At 44.8% G+C, this 25,760-nt stretch overlaps 1 protein-coding gene across 13 annotated transcripts in view; it reads left to right on the top strand.

Moving 5' to 3' along the window:
• Positions 1-25,760, top strand: part of TANC2 (tetratricopeptide repeat, ankyrin repeat and coiled-coil containing 2) — a 280,077-nt gene that overhangs the window by 142,179 nt on the left and 112,138 nt on the right. For 11 of the 13 annotated variants that reach the window (XM_032202931.1, XM_032202934.1, XM_032202935.1 and 8 more), the window contains one exon: positions 11,415-11,525. The exons of the other annotated variants lie outside the window; for them this stretch is intronic. In XM_032202931.1, the coding sequence (XP_032058822.1) occupies positions 11,415-11,525 (111 nt within the window). The remainder of the gene's footprint in view (positions 1-11,414; positions 11,526-25,760) is intronic. 13 annotated transcript variants of the gene reach the window in all.

The following is a 25,760-nucleotide window of genomic DNA, read 5'->3' as shown; positions in this document are numbered from 1 at the left end:
CCGGATCATCTTTGTGGCCTTCCGCTGGACTCTTTCCAGGAGATCCCTGTCTCTTTGTACCGGGAAGTCAGAAGTCAGATCAGGTCGTTTCTTTCAGGGAGTGGTGTCTGGCCTGGTGTGCTGTGGCTGCCACTTCTTCAGCTTGGAAGTGGGCGCTGAGCAGCGCCTTCCCAGCAAAGGTAACGGCATTTTCAGTGACCAGGTCTGGGCCTGCTGTGGAGCATCTCGCTACTGTCACAGGATAAAAGTGCCCCAAAGGTCTGGCAGGGATCGCTGGGCCTTGCATCCAGTTATACTGGGAATGTCGCTCGTCTGTACCTGAGGCATCACTGGGAGAAGAAGGCCCAGTCTGTGGGCTCTAACTGCAAATAATCCCGTGGTCATGAGATATTTCAATTAAAGCATTTAGGCACGCCACATTTCCTTGTCCCTATTCCTCCGTGGAGGTAAAGGTTGGTGAGCAGTTCATCTCAGCTGCATGCAGAAAGTTCTAGAAGCTCATCTCCTTCTAGAAGTATTAAATGAAAAAAAAAAAGTCAAGAGCAAAGGATAAATCATTGAAAACTAAATGTGGTCAAATGGTAGCGATTTCCTTAGGTGAACAAACAAACATCGTAAACACAGCCTATACAATTTTTCCTAAAGTTTAACAAGTTCAGGTAATTCGGGCTTATATCACTTTTGCCTCATTGGGAGCTTCATTTTAGGCATAGAGGAGTCTGTGTAGCTGCTGCCAGCAAAGCAGTATGGACCCTAAACAGTTTGATATCAGCTGAAGAATTATGTGTGCACATCAGTGTAATTAGAGGTCTGCCTTTATCAGATATGCCACCTAAATTAGTTTCAGCATAGCAAAATGTGAATGACTGACACATATATAAAATCAAATCACCTTATCTATTAGCATATTTTAAGTTTTTTTTAAATACTGTTTTCAAGTAATACATTAATATTGGCCCTTTTGCTGCACAGCCCCAGTTAAAGCCAGTGGTGCCGTAGTGTGCAGCTCTGGTCACCTGTGTGCTTTAACATGGGTTTACTTGGGCTGTGAATGGTGTTTTACAATTTGCCCTTATCTAACTGGTTACAATTTACAATTTGCCCTTATCTGACTGGTTACGATTTCTCAGCATGATCTTTAGGATATGGTGTGGCAATGAATTAGGCTTTGTTGCCATGCAGCTTAGCTTTGCTCCCAGCCTTGGCCCCTGCCACATCTGTTCACATGTTTTCTTTTAATTTGGCTATAATTTGATGCCTACCTTTGATCATTCCTGGCTTGTCATAAAATATTTAACTAACACACAAATAGTCATGCTTTCTTGCATCAGTGTCTAGAGTGAATGATTCCTTTTTCTGGTTGTTCTTCAGATCCCTTGCAAGATTAGTCCAGGCTTTACTTTTTTACTGCTGTGGTACTAGAGGAGCACAGGGATGCAGAGCAGCCCTCCCTTGCACACAGCCTCGGAAGAGGCAGCTGCTACGGGTGTTGTAGGAGCAGGCACCATGAAGAATGAGCAGCAGATCCGTGGGTCTGCCTCGCGTGGAGGTTGTGGTGGAGGGGGTTATAGAAACAGGCAAAATGAGTCATGGCAAAGCAGGAGGACCAGAAGGTACTGGAGGATGCTGAATTGCTCTCTGTGCTGTGTAGCCTCTCATGTATAACTTCCTTAACACCCACTGGCAGAACAGTGGCTGGTAGGGCACGGCTAAGTACCAACAAGGGCTCTAAGGGAGCCGATGCTCGCCTGGATAACAGAATGTATTAGCAGAAGTTCACCTGGGTATTGCTTAGTGGAGTTAGGCTCTGCCAACCTCTTGGGATTGCTTTGGCACAACCATGGCGTGCTGGGGGGGAACCAAGTCGATGGAGCTCATTTGGATTTTCAGAAAACAGAAAACAAACGCTTCCCGCATTTTTTCAGACTACAGGGCTCATTTGGAGGAAGCTGTGCTGCGAGGTGGTAAGAAAGCTTGATGCCTGTTTCAGAAGGTGACAGATAAATTAAGGGAAGATAAATTTGTTGGGGGCTTTGGGAGCTAAAGCCTGGCTCAGAAAATCCTTGTGTGGCAGCATGCTGGAGGCTGTGAAGGTTTGTGACTGTTCCCTTTTGCAAACTCTGCCCTAGGTATCTGGTGTCAACTGCTAGAGACGTGTCACTGAGCTGGACAAGCCGAATGCTTTCATCCTTCTGTGAAGGACAGCAATTTACAAAGTAATAACATTTCTTTAATTCTTCTGTAGCAGCTCAAGCTCTAGAACAAATGCTGCTGCAGTGAGAAGGTGCAGCAGTGATTCCAAACGCTTGCTGCTTTACTGCAGCTTTGCAGCTACACACTGTGATTCAGCTTTCCTGTAATCAAATCTCGGTGTAAATACAAACGGAAAGAAGGACTGTACAAAACAACAGAGGAAAACATTCTCTGTCAAGAAGAGTAGCCTTATTTTGGAAGCAGGCTACACTTCCTCATTTCTTCTCTGGAAAGAACCATCAGTTAAAATCTCCTCCTCCCCACAGTGACTTGACATATCTTAAGTTGCGTTAAATATTCAGGTAGGTCTCTACAGCCTGACTTGTTCAACATGTATAACTTAAAAAAAAAAACATCCCTAAAACAAAAGTCCCTTGTTGGAGCACTGCAGTGACACATAACATTTGAAGAAGACAGGGGAATGCATTTGGAGAAAACTTTCAGGTTCTAAGGACTGTTGCTTAATAATTTTTTTTTTTCTTTTTCATCTTTTTTTTTTTTTTTTTTTTCCTACAGTCAGCTTCATACAGAAAAAGGGGAAAACGTATTTGCTTCAGTAGCTTTTTGGTTAGTTTCTGGTTTCTCTCATGCAAGTTTATCTGGAAATCTGAGCATTGTGTTTGGATGGTTCAGGCTGTAGGTTTAGAGAACAGTGAAGCAGTTTCTTTCCAAACAGTGAATTAACAGGATTACCCATAATTTGATTAAAGTGACCAAGCTCTTCGCTTCTTTCTTTAGAATAAATAGCCTTTACAGTACATCCAGGTTGTATTTGACAGTTCTGTATAGTGCCAGTGAAATGTTTGAGTCCCTGAATTGCTGTAAAAAGAAGCCTGGGATGGCAAGAGGCTGAATGGGAATAATGGTATCCAGCACTCGTGGTGTGGTGCATTCTCCTCTCATCTGTTTTAAGTTTAACATTTAATGAAATAAAACTGGTGGGAAAAGGGAAGTGAGGGAGGTGAGGAACGTTTTCATCGCCATTCTGGTTCTGCCATCCAGGAGAATTCTTTGGTTTGTTGAGCAGAACTTGTGTAGGCTCATAATGCTGACGGCGTGATTTCATCCTGTAGTCCCAGGCCGTCATTCACCCCGTTTTTTTAGGTTAACCAAAGTCTGAAACTTGAAAAGGCAACTGAATGCAAGAGAAATGTCTGAAACCTGTCAGTGGGTGAGTTGCTTATTTTCCTAATAAGCTGATTTGGGAGGCTGAGGCAAGTGGCACTGGCTTCCTCCTCTTTCATCCTCCCCCCGTCTGCGCAGCAGTTTCTACCTTGAGTCACACACGAGGAATTTCTACTAAAAGAGGTAATTTTAAAAGACTTCAGAAGATGCTGAAAATGAGAATTTTAGATGGGAAATGATGTGGAAAACTCCTGTGACACAGCTCTGAGGAGTCAAACCCAATCTCCGAAGTTTAAATGGGGAGATGAAAGCCCCATACCCTGCTCCTGCCTGGTCTGGATGTTAAATAGGTAACTTGCTTCTCCTCAGAGCTATCTCCCCTATGGGGATAAAGGCTTTTTGGCAACCCACATTGCAAAAGAATTTATCAACAGGGTAAGAGAGATTTTTTTGTCTTTTCTGGGAGCTTTAATAGGAGCAACTTTCTTCCTAAAGGCTTGCCAGGGCTTTCAAGGCAGCAGCAGCATCACAGCCCCATGCTTCAGCCCAGTATCGCTGAAGGCTGAAGCACTGGGGCAGACCAGGGAGGGGGGGCTGCATTGCTGTCACCCCAGCCCACCGAGAAGTTTGAGAACAAATTGCTGCTCCATTTGCTCCAGATGACAGCCAATAGTTGCATGGTAATAAGAAAAATGGAAGCTGAGTTACAATTCTGGAAGTGCAGAGTGGATATAAATTAGCATTTTAGGCAAAATTATTTTCTGCCTGAGTACCCCAATTTATTGCAAATATCTTTGAGCTAGTTGTTATTGAGCAGTTCCCACAGAAATCTGTTGGTTTATTTTTTCTGCATGTAATTACAATACAAGTCTTTTGGAAACAAGTTATTTTTTCCCTTGAAAGTTAATTAGGGGTGCCTATTTGTACAGAGGGAGGTTACGATCAATTATTTTTTTTTGAGAGAGGTTGTACAAGTTAAAATTTGATTTCATTTTAGAAGATCATACTCCTTTCTGATGTCATTGAACTTCCTCGTGTAATGTTACTGCTGTGGCTTGGTCTTCTTTCCCCTGCTTTCTGGAGATGAGTGGAGGGATGTAAATCTGGAGAACATGGCTGATCTGGAGGGCGAGAGAGGCTGGGATAAGTTTCTAGCAGGGCTCTGTGGTCCCCCAGGAACACCAAACCCATTCCACAGGTTATTCCTCAGTTTTCCAAGAACAGTTTCAGAAGCAAGACTAGGCAGACCTTTCGTGTTACAGAGTTCTTACAGTTTAAAGAACGTTTTAATTGAGACAGTTTTTGACAGTTGTTTATTTTACCTCTCCTTTTCCGTTGCTGTTCTTCCCTTCCCAGCTTTCTTTGCTCTCTTCTGCTTCCTTGCTCGCTTCCCCTTTCCACTTTAATTTCCTTCCTTTTCCTTTCTTTCAGAACCTTATCTCCTAAACTAACCATGTTTGCTGAAAGTTTTGGAAGGAGAACAATGTTTCCAGGCAGCACATTGTTCTCACTTCTTGTATGCTCTGCCCTGCCCATGATGCTGCGATAACTGTGATGAAAGGAAACAGGCTTTTACATGTAATTTAAAAAGCTTTTATACTCCCAAATAACAGAATAGAAAAACAAAACAAAACCACCACCACCAACAAAAAAAGTTACTGTTATACAGTGGTGTCTGTCAAATAATGCTGGGTTATCTAAAGAAGGATATTAACTTACAATTTCACTGTTTCAATCTTGATTTTTTTAAAATCTGCGCCTAAAAATCTTAATTATTGATAGCTGGTTTATTAGTGCCTCAGCAGAAATAATCAGGTGGTCTGTCGTTGTCTCTTTCTATGACTCTTAGCAAAATAAAGAGTCATTTGGGATCAGAGGAGGCATTGCAAGCTACGTGTCTCGTGTGTTGGGTGTAGTCCAGCTGTGTTGAGTCTGACAGTTACTCGTTCCAGGAGCTCCGTGGATCAATAGCACTGCAGCACTTAAAACATTTTAGTGCGAGGGAGACTTCAATAAAGTCCACTCGCTGCAGCATTACGTAGTGTTGGGCAGCTTCCAGCACGTGAATCAGCCCTTGGCACGGCATCTTCGTTATTAAGTAAAGATGGGGAATATCCGATGCGCGGAGCGGCCGCATGCAGCGCCCTAAATGTGAGGTTTGGAAGTTTGCTCTTCAGACCACTGTGCGGGCTCTTCCCGTCACAGACTCAGTTGGGCAATTTTTTGTAACGAGCCGGTGCATTTGGGGGATGGCCCACTCTCTATACATAATTTATGGAGTAATATTGTGCTCACATGTTTAAGTAATTCGGCCCTTCTTCAGCTGAATCGGGTGCAAGAGATGAGCCTGCAGCAAGCACGGATTTTCATCGTTCCTGGCAGTCTTTTGCCTCTTTCCCTAGCCTTTGGTAAAACTGGTGTGTTTTTGTACAAATAAATATAACTTCCCTTCTAGTAGGGCAGAGGAGGGTTCAAAGCATTGCTGAAAATCAGCAGTTCTTGGTATCTACGGAAGGGAGAGGACAAAAAGCTGGGCGGAGTTTGAGCCCCACCATGGTGGAGCAAAGCCAGTGAGCTTTGGCGTGTGGCTGCGTTGTGCCTGTATTCCTCCTGAATCCCGTGTGTGTGTCCCAGCAAGCCGTGGTGACTTGTGTCACCGGTCCCAGGAGAGGCTCCCAGCCTGGTCCTTGCTGCTCAGCCCACCCTTGATGCTGTGGAGGAGCAGTTGGCCATCCTCGAGCCTGGTGCCCAGACGGATCGGTTTGTTCTGACCCGTATGGGTGTCAGTGCACACACAGGGGCAGGTATCTGCACCGCAGGCAAACCGTGGAGTTAATTAGTTCAGATCCGCTGAAATGATCTGAAAAAGCGCCTGGAACACTTTGTTCAATCAGGTCAGAAGATGCTAAGAGCCCTTTTTTGTGTGTGCGCGTGTGAAACATTCATTGCAGAGCTGAGCCTGAATTCGGTAGATGAAGCCTTTTGCTAATCCATGATAATTTCCTTTTATCAATGCTTTTTAATATAAAGAAACCCTTTTTTAATTAAAATGCTAACTCATCTATAAATTACATGACAATGAAGTGGTAACAGAGAGAATGCAATAGAATTAGGATGCTCGGTGGGCTGAAGTGGAAAACAATGCTAATAGAGATAAAATGATTACTCGGGAAGAATAAATGCACACTGTTGGTTCTTTGTTGTATTTTTATTTGGTAGCAGATTGAATTCTTGACACTGTTCGCAGAGAGCAACAGAATTGATCCCAGTACTCATTGCAGCTGTGAAAAAGGACGAGCCATCAGCAGCTCCTGGTACCCGAAGTGTTTGTTGGGTGCGAGAGGAGCGTGTTGACAGCAGGCGGTGAGAGTGGCCGCGTTGGGCAGCTCTCCCCCGCCACTTACTCCAGCCCCAGCCCCCTGCTCCTTGGAGCTGACTTCCCCAGGTGCCCCACAGAGACCTGGTCTCCCAGTCCAAGCAGTATCACAGGAGGTTTCTGTTCCTCAGGTGGGCATCCTTCAAGATACTCTGAATTTTTAGAGTGACTTCTGTTGCATCCATCTTCAGCCTGCTCAGCTGCAGCCTCTAATAAAATGTTTTGCCTAGAGTTAGTTTAAAAGTGCTCCACTCCAGTTCTGTGCTGGTTGTACATACGTTTGCTTATGTGTGCTTTTTCATTTCTATCAGAAGAGCAGTTTCAAACATTTTTCCAAAAATAAGTACACAATTTTTAAATTGATTTACAGCAGCAGGCTCATGTCTGCTTTAAAGACTGATCTTCAGACGTCTGTGACAGCATTGTACTTACAGTGTCCTTGTGGATATTAAGGAGAATTAGCATGAAAACAGAAGGAAATAATTTCTGTCTTTTCCCCCTCTGGAAGACAGACCACCTGCTGCAGAAAGTGTCATAAATGAGCCATCTAATTAAACTTTCTGAATGCTTACCCTGGTAATTGTTTTGCATTCCGCGGTTAACTCCTATCCTAGAAGTACCATCGCTTCAAGACAAAAAATTCCTGTCAAAGTCGAATGAGAATTTGATTGGCACTGAAGGAGGGCTTTGCAGCTTTGCTCGACTGACTTGGGTACCGGTGGGGATTAATTGCACTGAGAACTGCAGGAACCGGCCTCGAAAATGTGCAGTATTTGTTTTAAATAACTTCCCTAGCTATTTACATCAGAGTTCCTACACCTGTAGTAGCAAGCCTGGTCCCATATGACACCAATGCTGCGTTTGTCACTGAGTCCTTGGGTGTAGGATGGGCCCGTGGAAGGTCCATACAGAGGCTGCTCTCCTCTGCTCCTGGACACAAACATTGGAGCCTGGCTGACCCAAATGAAGGTTTTTGCAACTGAGCTACTCGTCATTGGGAAGTGTTTCTGAATTAGATGTGCGTTTTGCTGTTCTGGAAGGACATCGTTAGTAACTCCCGAGCCCTTCACCTAATTTGGTATTACCTATGCTGCTCCCTGCTCAAAACATCCTTTGTGTGACCAGGAAAGCTGCTTCGATGCTCTTTAATGCCCAGGCTCAGTCTGGTTCTTACAGCAAATCTGATGGAAATAAGAGGCCTAATGGACAGAGGCAGGTGTAGCATACTTCAAATAATTTTTCCATGCTTCTGTTAGGATTTACCCTACGTGCTAAATGCTAATCCTGTGACTTTGATCACAAGATTTCACTGTGGTCATGGGAGCACGTTCAGGACATAGGCAAACTCTTGTGCACGTCACTTTGGCAAAAAAGGTCAAACACTTGACTAAACACTTTAACACTTGGCTAAAAAATGCCAAAACAGGTTTCTGAGATGATGGTGTTGCCATTTGCTATTTCTTCCAGTAGAAAAGTAATGCCCAGATCTGAGCCTGCCGGGGTAATCTTCCTTTGGACCGAAGACGGGAGCGCTCCACTCCTCTGCGGGGAAATCCTCCTTCGTGTAATCGGGTTACATATGAGTGAGGGCTTTATTTTTGGTCTTTTTAAGGTTAAGAACATCTGAAATGAAAGGAACTAGTGTGCTGTGGCTCTTCCCTGGTACGCAGTTACCCTGAGAAGATTTTATTGACTGGAGCCTTTTAAACGCAACTTGGTTTTGAGTCATGTTGACACAGCACATCTTGTCTTCTGGTACCATGCATTTTCAAGACTTAAGTCACTGTTTTTAGGGAATAAAAACATAAATACTATAAATTGCCTTGTACGACTGAAGAAGTAGTACAGCAAGAAGCAATCATTTAGATAATAATAGGTTCCTCATTATCCTGGAAACTTAAAATGGTGGATGGGATCAGCTTGTAGGATTCGTGAGCTGATGGCTTGTGCTGCCCTAGGTTGGGTGTTGGCTCAAGGCAGGAATTAATGGGGTGAATTCTGGGCAGCCCGTTGGTGAGGGGCAGGAGAGACCCAGAACAGATGCAGACGTGGGATGTGGGCGAGTTCCTTCCTGTGGATGGGCCGGAGCTGCCAGGCTGCGAGCAGAGGTGCAGGAGGGTGGGCTTCCATGGCAGGAAAGGTGGAGGTTTAATTATTTCCTAGGGACTACTAAAAAAAGACCAATCGTGAATCAACTGTATCTTAAAAAATGTACTTAATCTGAATAATTACAGCGTCGCCTTGCTTTCAGCGTTAAGCTTTTACGTACTTTTGCCTGTTCTTCAGGATAAACACCCCAAGCATGCAGGTTGTGCACCTTTGGAAACCTTCAATTCATTTCTCTTCGGGTCCATGCAGTAAAGCAGAGTAGTTGGCATCGCCAGCCCTTCCTGTTTGTATATTTTTTCCTTCTTCTTTGGGTCAGTGACTCAAGTTTAGAGCAAAACCTTCTGGTGATGACCCCATTGCAGTCATTAACATTTTGACCTATGAGAACCAGCTACATTGGGTATTTTGGTATTTGTTTTGAGTTGAGCGTTGCTCGAGCATCCCATCAGATGGTCTGCGGTTCTAGCGTTAGCCAGAAACAATAAAGAAAGAAAAGATGAGCTATTTCCAATTTATATTATAAAAATGACGGTTACTGGGGCTGTGATAAAACAACTGAAACAAACTTATCTGCTAGGATAATTGCAAATGAAACGCCAGTAAATCGGTCTGTGCAGAATTATTATTCCCAACAACTTTGGTGCCAGAGTCATAATCTTCCCACTATTGATGTGTTTTCATTACGTTGGTATCTGCTACAAGATCATCACAGCAAATAATTTTTCCACTGGCATTGGCCGATTTGCAAGCTGATAGGGTTTTTGTGCGTGCGTGCATGTTTGGTATTTATGGGTTTGGTTATAATCAGCGGGCTGGTGGTGGTGAGCAGCGGGTTGTGCTTGTGCAAGCCGGGCTGGGCTGAGCACCCCTGCTCCTGCCTCCAGCACCCTGCAGCCTCGGCGCCTTCGGTGCTGCGAGGGAGGCAGGGGCTGGGGGCCTCGGGGGGCTGCGAGCCCCCCTTATCTCCACCAGGCGCTTACATTCCTGCTGCCTGGCACGGCTCGTCTTACACCGGCCCCTGCAGAGCCTGGAGGGGAGCGTGCTTTAAATATACCTAATGGTCACGCCGTGTTTTCTCGTGCAAAGTGATAGCGTGGTGCCTCTTCTCGCGTCGCATCGGGTCTCCCGGGAGCGGTGCTTAGGGGAAGGGGAGTCAGGAGGGTTGTTCAGCACCTATTTTGGTACAGGGAGTGGGATCTGATATATTTTGGTAGAGGGAGTGAGATCTGGATATATTCAGCCTCAGAGGGACTTCTGTTGACAAACCACACCATCAGCTCCATCTTCTTTTCCCCACCCTCTTTCTAAAAATCACCATGGTCACTCAGGTACCATCTCAGCAGGCGAGAGCAAGCGAGCTGTGCGCAGCCTCGCTGCTGCCCCATCGTCAGAATTGCGGATCCGTTTCCAGCTGCAGGGGACTGTTGGCTGTGTGCAGTCTCCTTAAAAGCCAGAGATTTATTGCTGCCTCAGAGGTCATCGCTTGACCTGTTGAGCTTTTATTGCAGGAGATGCATGAGAACAAACGTCCCCCCATCCTTAGGTTCAGATCCCAAATTTAATTTTCAGGACAGAGAACTATAAATATAAATTATGTAAATCGAGGCTATTATACTGAGAACCGCAGAGGCATGAAGCATACTGACCCATGATACAGTTTTTAGAGCAGCTTTTCAAATTAGCCTTTCACTTTAATGGGCATGTGAGTTTAACTTTGAAATGTAATACAATAATCTCTGCATATAACTTACTCCCCAGTTCTATTTCCTTGGTCTGGCAGGAATATCTGTTTAAAAACTTAGTAATAAAGGCATTTTAGAAGTTGTTATTTTATTGCAAAAGGTGCATAGAGCTTTCTTTCAGAATTCAGACCATTCAAACATGCAGAAAAATCACATTTCTCTAGCACTAGTGCTCAATGCTGGTTTGTTACAGACAGAGTTTTACCTTTCCCCTGCTCTTTCTTTAATTCTCTTGAATCTTTTCTGGATTTGCAAGGATAAAAGTGAAGCGCTTGGGTTTTGTCTTCTTGGGCAGCATTAGTTGTAGTCCAGTCACTCACATTGAATACCAAATCTGTTTGGTCAGACATTCAGGATGTTTCAAAATTGAAATTTTTTGTTCAGAGGAAACAATTACCGAAGCCAAAATTTGTGTATTAATTTTAGATATTTATAGTTAAATATCTGAAACCCTAACGGGCTCTGTTACCTCTCCGTGATCTCAGCCCTTCTGTAGTTGCTGAATGCAGGCCCATTTGCTTCCTATAAAAAATTTTATTAAACAAAGTAGGAAAGAAAAAAGGAAGTGTTTAAGAGTATCAAGAATGTGCCTCGATACTCGCACGCTTTAAAGACTGTGCAGTTTGAAAGTTTTAACAAGAGCCATCTCCTTTGTAAAGAATGCAGATAATTTTTTTTCTGGCAAAAAAAAAAAAAGGGTAACCTGATATGAGTCTGACAGTGTCGTTTAGTTAAGTGCTTCCATCTGTTGCTTGCTATTTCCCTTACTCATGACCTCTCTTTCTTTCTCCCCCCCTCCTTCTCCTTAGCCCCTTTGAGGAAAGCAAAGTTTGTTGAGAGCCCTCGAATCCCAGAATCTGAGCTTGGCTCACCAACACTTTCTTCAGCCCAGAAACTGGACGTTGATGCATACTGCCCTGGTAAGCCGCATGCGAAGGGTCTGTGTTGCGAGGGAGAGCCGGCACTTCCAGCCCAGGAGGCTTTTAAATGGCATACGGCTCCTTTTGGTAGCTGCTTGATTGGACCTGCCCCAGCCCAATTTTTGTGACTTGGAAACCCAAATAAGCGTTAGTTTCTAACTGATGCCCATTTACATTTGGTGCTTGTGGTCGTGTGCGCGTTCCAGGCTAGCCTCGTGGCCACTCTTAGAATAATGTAGAAGATCTAGAGAGTTGGATTTAAGTAGATAAAAATGATCCAATAAACACACTACTTTAAATTTAATTTTTAATTATGGTTTTCAGAGAGGTTGGGATAAAAACACGTTTCAGAGATACCGTTCTATCAACTGATGCGAAATGGTGTAACCTTGTTTACCTACGTGCAAAAAATACTGCTTTTCTGTTTTTTTAAGGAATAGCTTCCAATTTATGCATCCTGTAGTAATTGTTCTTAAAAGCATACGTCTTGGTGGAGGCCTCTGGAGAGCGCTGGTCGAAACATAAATAGAAGTGGGTCGTGGCTCTCCCTGGCTTAACCCCGTGTTCGTCTGGCTGCTCGGGCAGGCAGTTGCGTAAATATCATCAAGCCCAGACAGACCTCATGCAGATGTGCGAATGCCGTTAAATCTTTATTTAGCTGCGTCTTGCTGCGAGCTCGGTATCAAATCCCAAATTCTTCCTGGCTTGGCGAAGCGGTGGGGGAGGCTGGGGCAGAGGTGTCACACCTGGAGGAGGCCATGCCCAGAGCAGCGGGAGGAGGTTTTTAATTTTTTTGCTGAGTTCTGCCATTTCCTCTCCAGGCTTTCACTGGTTTATGAACCAAAGGGACTCGTGTTTTGCCATGGATAGAGGAAAAGGATGTCAAGTGTTTTGGGATGGAGTTGTAAATCCGTGAAATGCTCCTTTTTGGTCTGTAGCTGTGGTAGAGGAGGTTGTACGAATAAATGGTTCTCTGAAATCAGGGTATCGCTTCTGTCTGTGCATCCTGAGTCTGAAGAGTATTAGTATTCACAGTTGGAGGAATTAATTGAATGGTGTCCAGATTTTGAGTGCGGGCTTTCTTTAATGCGTTTTGTTTGAAAGAGGGGGTATCTTAGAAAAAAGGCAGTCCCTGTGCTTGAAAATACCTCCTTTGAGGCCAGGGTTGCTGTGAAAAGCTCTCTTTCTTTTCCAATGATCATGAATTACAATTAAAATTTTGCTGTTGCAGCCCTTTCTTCTTTTAACTGAATAGCTTCAACTGTCATGTTTGTAATCGTTAATAATTATAAACTTCTTATGATTGCATCCACAGAGAATTATAATTGAATTGTAAATTTGGCTTAAAAGCATAAATTCCACATTGCCCTATCTCGTCGTACGTCTTGCAGACGTGTGTGTGTGTGTGTGTGCCTCGCCTCCTGCCCCCGGCTTCCTTTGCCAGCATGGTTTGAAGGTGCAGGCATCCTCCCGAAGCCCACAGCCCAGCAGCAGGCGGTGACAGTGGCATCTGCTTTTTTTGCCTTTTGATCTCCTCCTCTTGCTGACAGCGTAGTGATCTTAAAGGAAAAGTGGAGTTTCCTAGTGCCTTGAAGCGTCATTAAAGAAACATGAAGCATCATTAAGAAAAAAAGGAGAGAGCAAGAGAGCGACTTGCTGCAGTAGGTGCTGGTGAGCAGCACGGACTTGGAGCAAAGGCAGAAATCTGGGCTTCCAGGAGGTTCCCCAAGGTGCCTGGGTGCCAGAGCGGCCTTGTGGAGCCTGGCCACACAGTCCCTGTATGTTTGGCACTGAGCAGTGAAGCTGGCATTTGTTGAGGTCCAGAGGCTGCAGTTTCTGAAGCACCACGCCAGGCTGATGTTAGAGGTAACCGGCAGGTGAAGAGGGAAGAGAGGAGCCCGCTGGGGAAGGATTGCTGAAGCTGTTCATGGAGGAGGTTGGTGGGATGCACCGTTTCCTCTTGCAGTCCTGCAGATCGTTCCTTCTTCGCCATGCCCAGCGAGGAACCTGTGAGCAGTAACTCCATGCAGATTGGCCCTTTGCTGTGGAACAAACTGGAGGGAGCTCAGGGGATGAGATCCTCAAAGGAGGCAGGTGGCTGAGAAGGAGTCTTGTGTAAAGAAGGAAAGAAGCAACAAAGATCTGGATGAACCCGTGGGGACTTTGAGCACCGTCACAGTATCCAGCTCCTGATGGGAAGGGATGAATCCCACTCGGGACGGTGGTGAAGCCAACAGGCATTGCTTGTAATCAGCTTTCTAAGGAATTACAGCTCCTTTCCTCAAAGCTAGTCGTGCTGCAACCTTCTTCTGTGGGGTGTGTGTCCAGTGAAGGACATGAGCAGGCAGTGCTAGTGTCTCCAGGAAAAAGAAGTTGGAGGAATGAAGCTCGAAGTTAAAACAAGAAAAAGAATAAAGTTGGAGATATGCTAGAGCCTAGCAATTGAGTGGAGGTGGAGTGGTTGTAAAGTGATCCCTGACAAGTAATGTAATTAATTATACACTTAAAGGCAGTTTAAAACACTAAATAGCAACGAAGAGAGAACATTATCTACTCTGCATATAGAAATGATTATTTCAATTTGAGATGCCTAGAGATGAAATTTTGCTCAATGCTAAAATGTTTATTTTAAGGCTCGAGGCACATTTCAGCACATTTCGGGGAGGTGGTTTCCTCAGCAACCATTGTTCCACCGCTTGGCCTCTCCTGCTGCTGCGGGGAATTATTTCTTTTGACATGTTGCAGTGTGAATCAGTGTACGAGATGATGCACGTTAGAGATTCAACACTCAAGGAAGGAGAGAGAATAATAAAGTGGCTGGTATTTTTGAGGGAACTTCTAGTAGAAAGGACATAGTAAAGATTTAAGCTTGTCATACGAGGTTTTAGAAAGCCATATTCTTTGGTGTGCCCAAAGAAGGCAATTCGATTCTGTAAGATGGATTTAATCTATTTACGTGAAAGCAGAAAGTGCCCCACATCTTGCGGTTGTTTGGTTTAAGATGATGTCAAAAAATTCATCTGTGACTTTGAGGAACACATTTATCTCAATTGTATTACTGTAGCTCATTTTGCAATCACGGCGGTCATTTAGAGTTGAACCCTGCCCGTTTTGACTTGGGGTAGGCAAGATGGAGAAGTTGTTGCTTGTTTTTTTACTTAGCATTGACTCTGTAAGGAGAGCCTGAGAGGCGGTGGATCCGTCCGTCCTCCCTCCCTGTTCCTGCTCAGACCTGGCAGCACCTTTGGGCAGAGCAGCTCCCATTTTCCTTCTTGTCAAACATAGCGGCTGTGGCACCACACTCACAGCCATCGCCTCTCTGCAGGCAGGACAACGTGGCAGAGCAGGATCTGACCTTCAAACCTCTGTTACTCAGCAGTTCAGAACTTTTTTGTGATGGTCTGGTGATTCACAATTTAATCTGTAATATTTTTATCGCATCTCACTCTGTAGAGGTGGCACAAGCAGGGGATGGTGCACTGGCTACCTGGTTCTGCTTCACTCTTCATCACAGGGCGTTTTTCTTTGTGCTGCTTTTTGTTTTAAGCATAGCATCTAAAACACGTGCGTGTTTTGACTTACAAGCGCTTAGGAAACCTACTGGAAGCAGTCTGAGATGGATGGTGCTTTCAGGTAATTGCTTTTTCTCTTAGATCCGCATTTGCAGTTGCATTTCATGTGATTTATTACCTTGCCATTACGTTTCAAAGGCTAAGTATGTTATGACATTATCTTTTACTGTGATTAAATTCTTCTTTGGAAATTTTGGGACACAAAACTGTCTGGTCAGTGGGTGTCTGCTTGTTCCACGCAAAGCTGGCAGGTGTCTGCTTCCATTCCTAAGGGAGTTAGGTACCACCTAACTAACTGCTGCCATCACAGCGCTGTTGTTTCCATTCATCTCATTGCTCCTTTTTCTCCCTCTTTGGTTAAAGTATCTCTGGGGTTGACATCTGCTTGCTTCCACTTCTTTCTTTTCATTGTGTAAAAATGTCTAGTTTTCATTTTACGCAAACCATGCGCTTCTCTTAAACACCACCAGGACATTTTTCAGGTGTCAGAGAAAGCCCTTCAACAGGGAAGGGGTGAGGCAGAGCTGTGCTCACATTACTTGTGGTGAAAAGGCAACAAGCCAAAATAAAACATAAGAATAAGCCAAAAAGAAAACCCCCAAACAAAAAGTCATCTGGCAGGATCCTTGTCCAACCTCGGTCATATTAGCCAGTGCTGGGCTGGGAGGAAGGCCGGGGAATAATCAAACAAACCGTGGCCTGACAAATGGTTTTGCTGTTGAGTCTTGTGGCTGGCCCACCGTTCTCAAGCCCACTGACCTGAAGGGAATGGGAAATCGTTGCGATCGGCCCTAATTGCAGCAGAACGGTGGCAATTCCCTGCGTCGGTTGCTATGGGAGCCATCGACTTTTCCGTGCTTCTTCTGGGAGCACAGCGCTGTTCGGAGATGGAAACGGCCTCAAAATAAACCCGGCTGTGATCCTGAGTCTGCGATAAGAATAGCGACAGCATGGTTAGGGTTTGAGGAGTGTCTGCTTGGGATCAGCCCCAGGGCACTCGCTGTTATGTACAGATAGGCCTAGAGGGGCCTTCAGGCACGCGGGAGGCGGCAGCTTTGGGAAGAGGCCTGGGGTTGCACTTTGGGGTTTGTGGAGCCAGTCTCCTCATCATGGGGGCTCCAGTAGAGCTGGACATAACAGGAATTCCTTATACTATGTTTTAACTGTTCACTGAGTTCAGATAACACGGTATTCCTGAAGCTTCCTGATGTGATCTGCAAACCGTCAGCTTCCCCTTACCACCTTGGATTTGCTTTCAGCTATCTGGGGAAAAAAAAGGGGGGGGAAGAAAACAGCTTTAGGAGATCCAAAATCTGTTCTTATGAAGAACTGTCCAACTTCAGAGAGTCGCAGTGACTGCCAAAGCACCTTATCTACAAGGTGCTTGAAGTGTGTTTCACATCAGCTGCTCCAGCGGCAGGGTTCCCTGCAGCTCAGCACCTTGGGCTGGGCCCGTCTGGATGGATCCTGGAGTCAAACAAGTTGTTTCACCTCGTCAGACAGGAGTGCTTCCCTTCCCTTCCTCTACTGGGAAATGGTAACTTCTTTGTGCTAACACTTCGGCTTAGTGAATATTTGTAGCTTTCTGTCTTGCCAGTAAGTAAATATGTACCCAAGCAAACTGGCCCTGTTGACTTTGAAGCCGTCGGCGATGGGCCTACAAGGATGTGTGTAAAAGCCTCCTCGTTTTCACATCTGAGCAGACATGACACTTAATATCACACTTTGCAGTATGCAGGGAGCATCGGAGACCTTCCCTGTACTGTGTCCTTAACCTCTGCGTTGCTGATGGACAAAGGCAAGGTCAGGCTCTGCATAGAATGAGCGACTCCCTGCAGAGGAGTTTCCTTTTCTAGTATATTATTTCTTAAAATAAGGGACAAGGGCAGCCTGCACCGATGCTCCCAAGTACTACAACATGTGCAGTATGGCTGTGAACGTGTGATGGCCTGTGACGCAGAGACACCCGAGTTGTGTGGATTAGTTGGGAACAAGTCGTGTCAGGAGGCTGTCAGGTGTCCTCAGCAGCGTGGGCTGCTCGGTTTTGCTCCAGTGTTGTGTCCCGATGGCCATCCATGCTGCTGAGCTGTCTTTGGGTGTTGGGCATTGTGCCATAACTGCAAGTAAAATTGAGGATTCGATAAACTCGGATTGTTCCGGTGGGCGGTGTAGATGGGACAAGTGCAGGTCTCAGAGCCTCGACCCAGCGTGGGTCTCCACACTGGCCCAGGAGTCCTTGCACGCTCAGGTGCCCTCTTATCACATCATCTGCCCATGGCTCCGTCTTCAGCTCCATGGTTGGCCTGACACACACAGCTGTACAACAAAATTACCTCTTACAGATGGGACAAAGGCACAGCTAATAATGACATGTCCTCATATATTTCAGGAGGCTCACTGGACCTTATAATGAGGGAGAACTTTTTCAGAATTTCAGCCTAAAGTAACTTCAGTTCTGGCTTAGATAAAAGGACACTGATTTAGCTCTAGCCTGACGTGTATGGCAAAGGTACAAAATATCCTGCCTCAAGTCAAAATGTCAGTCATATTCAGAGGTTGGGGTGGAATTTTTTTTGCAGCGTAGGTAACAGGCAATGCAGGTCTCCATGCTTCTCTTCTGCTTAATCTCTTTTCGACTATTTTGTACACTTGGCCATCAGAGGGATCAGTTGCCTGTATCATCTTACTGGAAACGTGAGCTGGTTGCCCAGATCCTGCTCTAGGATCGCAGTTTTGCTGACAGCAGGTACGACGTGCCTTCTGAGCCTCCAGCGGGGTGCTGCTCTCTTGCTGCTGAAGATGTGGTTGTTGTCACTGCCCTCGTGAAGTGTCACAGGAGGCTGCTCACACTCTCACTTCTATAATTATCAGCCGTATCCAAACCAAAATCTTTATCCCCGGATTGTCCTTTCTTGGGCAGAAAAGACCCGTCGATACTTGCAGTTGTGGGAAGGCACTACATGTCAATTTAGATTTATGAAGCCATCTCAGCTTTTGTTCATCTTGTGGTAATTCCGATTCCACTCTGCATCTGTCAAACTGAATTAAATGCGCACTGCCATGTGTTCGGTGTTTGCCATGAGGGCAGTGTCTGCAGGTCCCAGGGCAGTGGCAGCCCTGACCCGTCTGTGACCGTGCTGTCCTGTGTCTTCAGGGCTCCCGCCTGCAATCTGTCGGTGTCGTTACACGAGCCTAATCCTTCATCTTAGCTCCTGAGCTGCCCGTTTCCTCAGGAGTTATTCAGGCTGTGGTTAATTTAGAGTTAGCCTCAACCTTTGGAGTTTATGCCTGTCATAAGTGGAAATACTGGGACCCTGAGAGGGAGGGAGGAAATAATGGTAGGTGGGCTTCTTGGTCATGACTGCCAATTAGTCGTCCCTTTTCCTTCTGACTTGGATATTTCTTCCCAAATACTCTGCAGTCTAGAAGAAGTGATCAATAATTCTACTCTCTTTGTTCCTGATGTCAGTTTTGAGGCAGTATTAGTTGGTTTCAACTTTTGTGGAGGCAAAAAGTGAATATTCGCTTTACCAGCTCCAAAGATAATAGGAGGGTAGATGTATTTGTGGAAAACTGCTCAATCCTTGTAAGAGCTTGGTTCCCATGTCATAATGGTTGCATGAATCCGATGGATGCTTTCTTTGTCCCTTAACCAAAAGGCACTTGAACTCCAGGGATGCTATGGAGAGCTTCTCATAAGGGAAAATATGCAGTGCTCTGAAAGCCACACCATTACTTCTGCTCTCTTACCAGTTGCCTTGACTTCCTATCACTCTTCGGGACTGCAGAACAAGGACTTCTTTATTCTTTTCCAGTGTGAATATTGTTCCCGTTGCTGTAATTTGTTTTGATCATCAGTATTCTCCCCATCCTATCTGTTCCTTTCTCTTGGTCAGCACAGCTGCACTTTTGTGCTGAAAAAAGGAGATCAATTTGCTCATAACCTCCCGCAACCGCTGCCTGCAGGTGGATTGCCTACTGTATTAAGCAGACTTTTGGACATTTGATGTCACTAATTATTTGAACTTCTAATCGTTTGAAAGATAATTACTTTGAATCCAAACATGAAAAATTTGGGCCAGCTGCCAGCTGGAAAGGGCAGATAGCTCACGGCCTTGCTGGAAAGCATTGATTTTACCACCGCATCTTCAAGGCCCTCCAGAGGCCTGTCGCTTACTGCAGGCTCCAAAATGGTTGTCTTTGGTCTGAAATTGCAGCAGTCTTCCTCAAACTCCTCCATTTGTTCCCGAGTTTCCTGCTGGGTTCTCTTCTTGGCACCTGTTTTGGTTGCCTGACGGGAGGAGATGCAGCGATGTGCAAGGTTACATGGGCGCTGTGGTTCTGCCTTCCCCTGTTAGCTAACTTCAGCGTTGGACTTCCACCCAAATGACCTGCGTAAAATTGCAGCTCTTGCCCTGTGTAACTTAACCATGCTGAGAGGATAGCTGGTGGATCGGATTCTGAGTTGTGTAAGGCCTTCATTGATATGGCTTACGTTTTGGAGAAACTACAGGTATTAAATGGATCTCATCAGAATGGGCAACAGGGTCTTCCCGCTCTATTAGGTGCTGAAGGGTTGTTGATTAGAGACCCCAGGTATTGGTTGCATTTGAAAATAACACCAAAAAGCATGGAAAATTCTCTGTTGCATTTGCAGTTGTTCCTGAAATCATCTAGTTTTGTGAAAGTCCATGTGAGTACAGGAAGCAACGGAGGTGCTTGTTGCAGTAACGAATACAGAGCTGTATGATCAGCTCATTTTGGTAACTCACAGTTTACAATTCTGCCAACATGAGTAAGTACTAATAAATCAGAATCATCCAATAATGCTTTTATACTTGATGCTCTAATAGCTGGTGATTGTAGATTAGTAATCTCTGTCACAGCTTCCATACCCAAACCGCACTTTTGAAATCCCAGCACTTCAATGGCAGTAGGTTTGGGAGACTGTTGTTTATGACCTAAAGGCTAAGGTCATGATTAGGACTGATTTGCCTTCAATAACATTTATTTGGGAAAAGTGCTAACATATCAGCTGTAGGCAAAAGAAGGTCTTGGTGCCGTCCGTGTCTCCCCTCACTCTCACAAACCCACAGCCTCCCATTTAACAGCAGTCAGTGGCTGCAGCATCTCTCCTTGATGTAACTAAAGTTATAGCTCCCTGCACGCTGATTGTGTTTTGACCAGGCAGAGCTACCTCGCAAGAAGAAAGGACACCTGTAAAAGTCCTCTCTGCAATTTCTTTCTCCCCAAGGAATCAAATGCTGGGACCATGGCTGGATGCGACAGAATGGATTCTCAGTGGCCTCTGCCACTCTTGCAGCAGCCGAGGGCAGAAATGAGCATGGTTTTGGAGGTGAACACCTAGGTCAATTTTATGCAGTAGCAGCAATGTGTTCTGCACACACAAGTATGCTTCTGAAAGTTCCCTGCCGCCCTGCTTGTGCCACCCACGTGTGAGGCGCTGCTGGCCCCCGCCTGCTTCCCATGCAGGCATCGTTGTCATGCTGGGAGCTGTGCATCTCCGCCATCCCTGCCAGAGCTGGGCAATTCCCCAAACGGCAGGAGGAGAGGATTTGTCCAGGCTTCTGCTGGAGCTGTGTGTAGTCCAGTTGACTGTTGGCACCATTAGCTTATTTGTGCTTCATCCCCAAAATAAAGCTTCTTACCAAAGCTGCCAGATAGCAAAGCCAGCTACTGCTGTTCATTTGCTTCCCAGCAGTGGCGTGTAACGTGCGTTCGTGAGGTTTGTGTCAGATTTACCACGTGAAAAATTGTAAGAGAAGAGAATATGAGAGGTTTTGGGAAGCAGTTGCGGAAATTCAAAAAGTATTTTGGGTGGATTGTGAGAAACATGCCTAATGTAGCAAAATAAATACACAGAATAATATTGGATTATATTGCTCAGATTTTAGCAAACATAATATTCAAAGGGAGTGGTTGTTCTTTTTTGATTGTGAATCTTAAAAAGGAAAAACAAAAAGCAAACAAAAGCCCCCAACCAACCCAGGACATCTCTTTATTAATAGGAGTATAAGAGCTCATCCCCAAATATGGCTGGAATAAAAGGTCAGCTCAGAGAGCTAAAAGATAAATAGTAAATAACTGTATTTAGGGGTCAAGGCCTTTCTTCAGACAGTGCTCGATGAGAGGGTCTGTGTTCGGAGATGGGAGAGCAGAGCCACGTTTAGGATCAGGTGATGTGCCCAAGATAATATGCCAAAACTGTGAGGGACGGACGAATTGCATCTCTGCTCTGCATCGGCGGACGGCTTGCTGCCTCTGTCATTTTGTCCTTGCTGTTTTAAAGAGCTCGGGAACCTGTTCAGAGAGCTAAATGTAATCTTGCTTTTAGGAAATGTTCCGTATACCCAGGATCCCATTTATGGTAATTGTGGCCTTTTTAAAGGGATGTTTAGTGATTGATTGAGTGTCCTCTTATTTCCTCCATTCTCTTTTCTTCAGGAGGTAAATGAGAGCTGAAATCCAAGGAAATTCACCCCCAAATAGGAGTACAGAGGGTTTTTTTCAAATCTAGAACACGAAATACATTGAAATAGATTTGATGATAGCATTGAAATTGCATTTGTTGCCTGTCTGTGGCTCGGTAGGGCTTCTGCTTAAAAAAATGACTGTCTTTCTGGCAGTGTGCTTGAAAGAACACACAAGGACATCCACAGCAGTGGGGAGAGCTGGTTAGGAAGCAGTTCTTGTACGTGGTGCCGAGGAGAATTTCTCGTTTAAATTTCTCAGAGCAGACATCTGTGGAACTTGTGCAAGGCGTAACGGTGAGAAGTAACGGTGAGAACTGCAGCGAAGGAGAAAGGCAGCTTGTTACGGGAAGGCTGGCAACAAGCAGCAAGCCCCTGAAGCTGCAGAGGCAGAGCAGGGCACGGAGGCTGCGGGTTGGGGCAGAGCTGCACTTGGAGCACTTCTCTACTTCAAAGGCAGGGGTTTTGGCCAGCCGGAGGTCACAGCTGAAGAGCAAGATAGATTTATAGTCCTAATTACAGAGTTATCGATTCCAGCGAAGATTTTGGTTGCCTGTTTGCTCTGTTGCATTGCAACTTGTGATGAACCAGCACAGAGGGACAGACAGACTTTGCCTGGCGCCTGGCTGGGTACGATTTTGTTGGTGGGAATGTTTCCCCTCGCTCTCTCAGAAATAAAACTAAGTATGAAAAGAGCAGCGGCACGAAAATATGCATTAAAGCAATGCATCTGATGCAGTCTTCATCCCGTATTGGTTACATTTTGAAAAACCTCTTCTCGATGTAAGCAAGAGTAATGAAAAAACCTTTCCATTAATACCGAGATTAGGGGAATATGCAGAAATGGTCAAGGGCATTTGCCAAATATAGCTCAAGTATATCCAGAATAACTTAAAGCAGATGTACATAATAATGGGACAGATTTGGGTCACATGGAGAAAGGCAAGTCTTTGGATAACACTCTATGGTTATGTAATTGAAGATCAAAATCGTAAATGGCATCGTTTATTTCTGGCAGTCCATAGGTGCTCAGTCTTTGCATGCAACTGTTCTATTTTTTTCCTTGCTAATTTTGAGGATTTTTGATTGTTAAAACAAATCATTCATATTCAGGCAAATTCTGTGATGGGTGCCACTAGGCGAGCTGTTACCCAGTGCTTCTCATTAGGCACTCGCTGAAGAAGACTTCAGATGTAATTTCAATTATTTTCAGTCTACTTTTGGAATGAAAAGTGTAACCAGTACAGCAAAACCATTCTGTGGAGCAAAGACATGGTTAGTTTCTTGCAAGGGTGCTACCCTCTGTCATTCATCTGCAAGATTAGACAATGGTAGCTATCGAACAAGGCACAGAATTGCAAAATAGATCATAAAGAAATTTCATTTGGTTTTAAGGAATTGCAGCTGAAATGTGTGGCAGATTTCATTACAGGAATTGAAAGAACTAAACAGAAACAGTATTTTAGAATGATAATGTTCAGAGCCGTGCATTTTGAATGCTTTCTTGAAAAGAGCAAACCTAATACACTGTGCTTATGAGATTGTAGATTTGATTTCCAAGGAAATGTTGTGAACATTTATGAACACTTATGAACCCTCCCTGGAGAGAAAAAAAAAAAAAAGACAAAAAAAAAAAAAACAAGAACGCCCCTGCTTTTGTCAGGGATGCTTCCCAAGATCAACTGTGGCCAGGGTGGTAGCAGGGATCTGCCAGGGTCCATGCAATTGCTCCTGAAGGGTCTAAATCAGGCAGGTCCTGGGGTGGATCGCAGAGGTCCTGAGACGTAGCTGAGATGGCTCGAATTGTTTGAAAGGAAGAATTGGAGGTGTTAAATTGCTTGACAAGCTCAGGTTATAAAGTTTTTGCAGTTCAGTAAAATAATTTATTAACTCGAAGGGATGGCAGAAGTAGCTGGAGAGGATGGAGATGTGCACTTCTGAGGTTTGGTAGAACTCTGGAAGCTGAATTATTAAAGAAAAAAAAGCTGTGCGCGCGCCTTAGGTACCTACGCTCTTTTTGAAGCATCTAAATCATTGAGGGCTGGGTTTAATTATTTATTATTGTTAATTGCTTGGGTGTAATAGTTGAAAATGGTTCTCACGCTGTCAAAGCAGTTAAGAGCCCTTTGCCAGACGTGTCCCCGATGGTTGCTCAGTCTCCTCGTATGGCCTCAGCTCCTTCTCTGCCCTTTCCCTCGATGCCCCGGGGGCTCTTGGTGACCTTGCTGCTGCGGCCATCGATCGCGGAGCCTGGTGCTCCATCCTCGGCCTCCCCGGCCTCTGCTGCCCCAACCTCGCTCCTGGCCTCCACAAGGGTCAACGCTGAAGCCCAGCGACCTTCCGGAGCCCTCATCTAATGAGCCTGCTGTTTGTCTCTTGGCCCATCTGATCCTCTTTTGGCATCCCTTCCAGTATAATGCAATCCAGAAGTAAAATAAATAATAGTTTAATATATATACACACACGTATAGATGGATATATAAAAATAATATAAATAAATAAATCACAGCGTGCTCTTCATGGGCTAGAGATGACGAAAAGCACAACTTCCATTCTCATTTCTTGTTTCTTTTACTTTGTTTTCTGGTCTCAGAGTAATTAAGCCACAATTATGTTGGATTTTCAATCTTTTCTCCATTACCGTTAAGTCCAGACTTAGCAGCGTAGCAGGGTTAACTGGAATGTGTGCTGTGTGTGTGTGGCTGGTACTGGTTTGGGATTTTTCCCCTTCCCTGTGGCTTTATTGGTAAGGAATTGGAAGTTGTTGCTGGGCTGATTTAATATTTTTTTCCTGTTCTTTTCCACTTCTGAATCGCTGTGCATTCAGCAGTGTTAAGACTGCAGCACTGTGATTTATGGTTTTCAGCATTCTTCCAAGCCGAGAGATAAAAATGCCAGATAGCCTAAACACGTGTAGTATTTTAATCTAAAAGGACAAACTGTTTCACATCTCTGTGTAGGAGCCTTTATTTATTTCTGTCATATAATGCTGCCGTTACCTGTCTCTTCCGAAGATTAAGGATTAAGAGAAAGCAGTCTCCTTCAGTCTGTTTTTTTGTTGTTGTTGTTGCTTTACTGAAAATTGGATTGCCTATTTCATGTGGCCTTCCGAATAGTCTTCCTTTGCTTTCTGTTTTGAAGATATCTTTTATTTATGGAAAGGTCACTACGAAAGAATCTGAATGTCTTATTTTCGACTTCATTTATTTTTGCAGTGTAAAGTAAGGCAGTTTGCTTACATTTTTCTTCCCCAAAACAATCCCCGTGCTGTTTGGACAAATTACCTCTCCTTCCAACTAGGCTACAGCTTTTGAGACTAATCTATCTCGGAGCTGAGGGTGTTCATGGATTTTTATTTATGTTATTAGAAATAAGCAATTCACCGCAGTGTGTTTTGCTCCGTGGGCTGCATCTGTGATTAAAGTCCTTGGACCAGCGGCACACATCAGTAAATCTCTCTTGGTTTTGACTCTGATTTCAGTACCTGAAATGCTGACTCCGAGCTTGGAGCACTTGTTTTAAAATTACCCGTGACAAAATCCAAGTGGGTAAAAGTTGCTCTATTAAGTTCCAGGCTGCAGAGGGAAATCATTTTTAGTAAGATTCTGGAAAATCATTTATCGTGTGGGGATCTGCCAATGCAACAGTGTGTGCAAAGACAACGTAATCAGGAGGAATCTCGTGTCCAGCTAAACTCCAATACAGGTGAGGAGGCTCGGGTTAGCCAAGCACGTGCCGGTTGCGGTGGGTCCCCCTGCCTTGGACCCACGGCCAGCTCAGTGCAGCTGGGCTGAACAAGAAAAGCCTCTTGCTTAAAACCAAACAAGACATAAACGACTCAACCAGCTAACCGAAGATGTCAGCTGTCATAAAAATGCGAGTTTCGCCGTCTGATGGCCGCTGGGAGACCAGCGGGGGCCCAGGCAGGTAGGAAGAGGCAGCTGAGGAGCGCGGCAGCAGCCCAGCTCGCCCCATTCCCTGCAAAAAAGCTTTCCTTTGTTATTGGTGTGTGTATGTATATATATCTACGTGTATATACATGAATACCCACCTTCTGTTGAACAAGGACACCAAGGTGCAGTCCCTCAAACTCCTTCGAACACTTCGGCACGTCCAATGAAGCAGGGAGTTAAGATTTTTTTACTTGTTGAAAATTCCTGGCGTTGAGCATT

The sequence above is a fragment of the Aythya fuligula genome, chromosome 24 (genome assembly GCF_009819795.1).
Source record: "Aythya fuligula isolate bAytFul2 chromosome 24, bAytFul2.pri, whole genome shotgun sequence".
Classification (NCBI taxonomy): domain Eukaryota; kingdom Metazoa; phylum Chordata; class Aves; order Anseriformes; family Anatidae; genus Aythya; species Aythya fuligula.
Note: the sequence above shows the minus strand (reverse complement) of the source record. Positions and strands in the feature narration are given on the sequence as shown.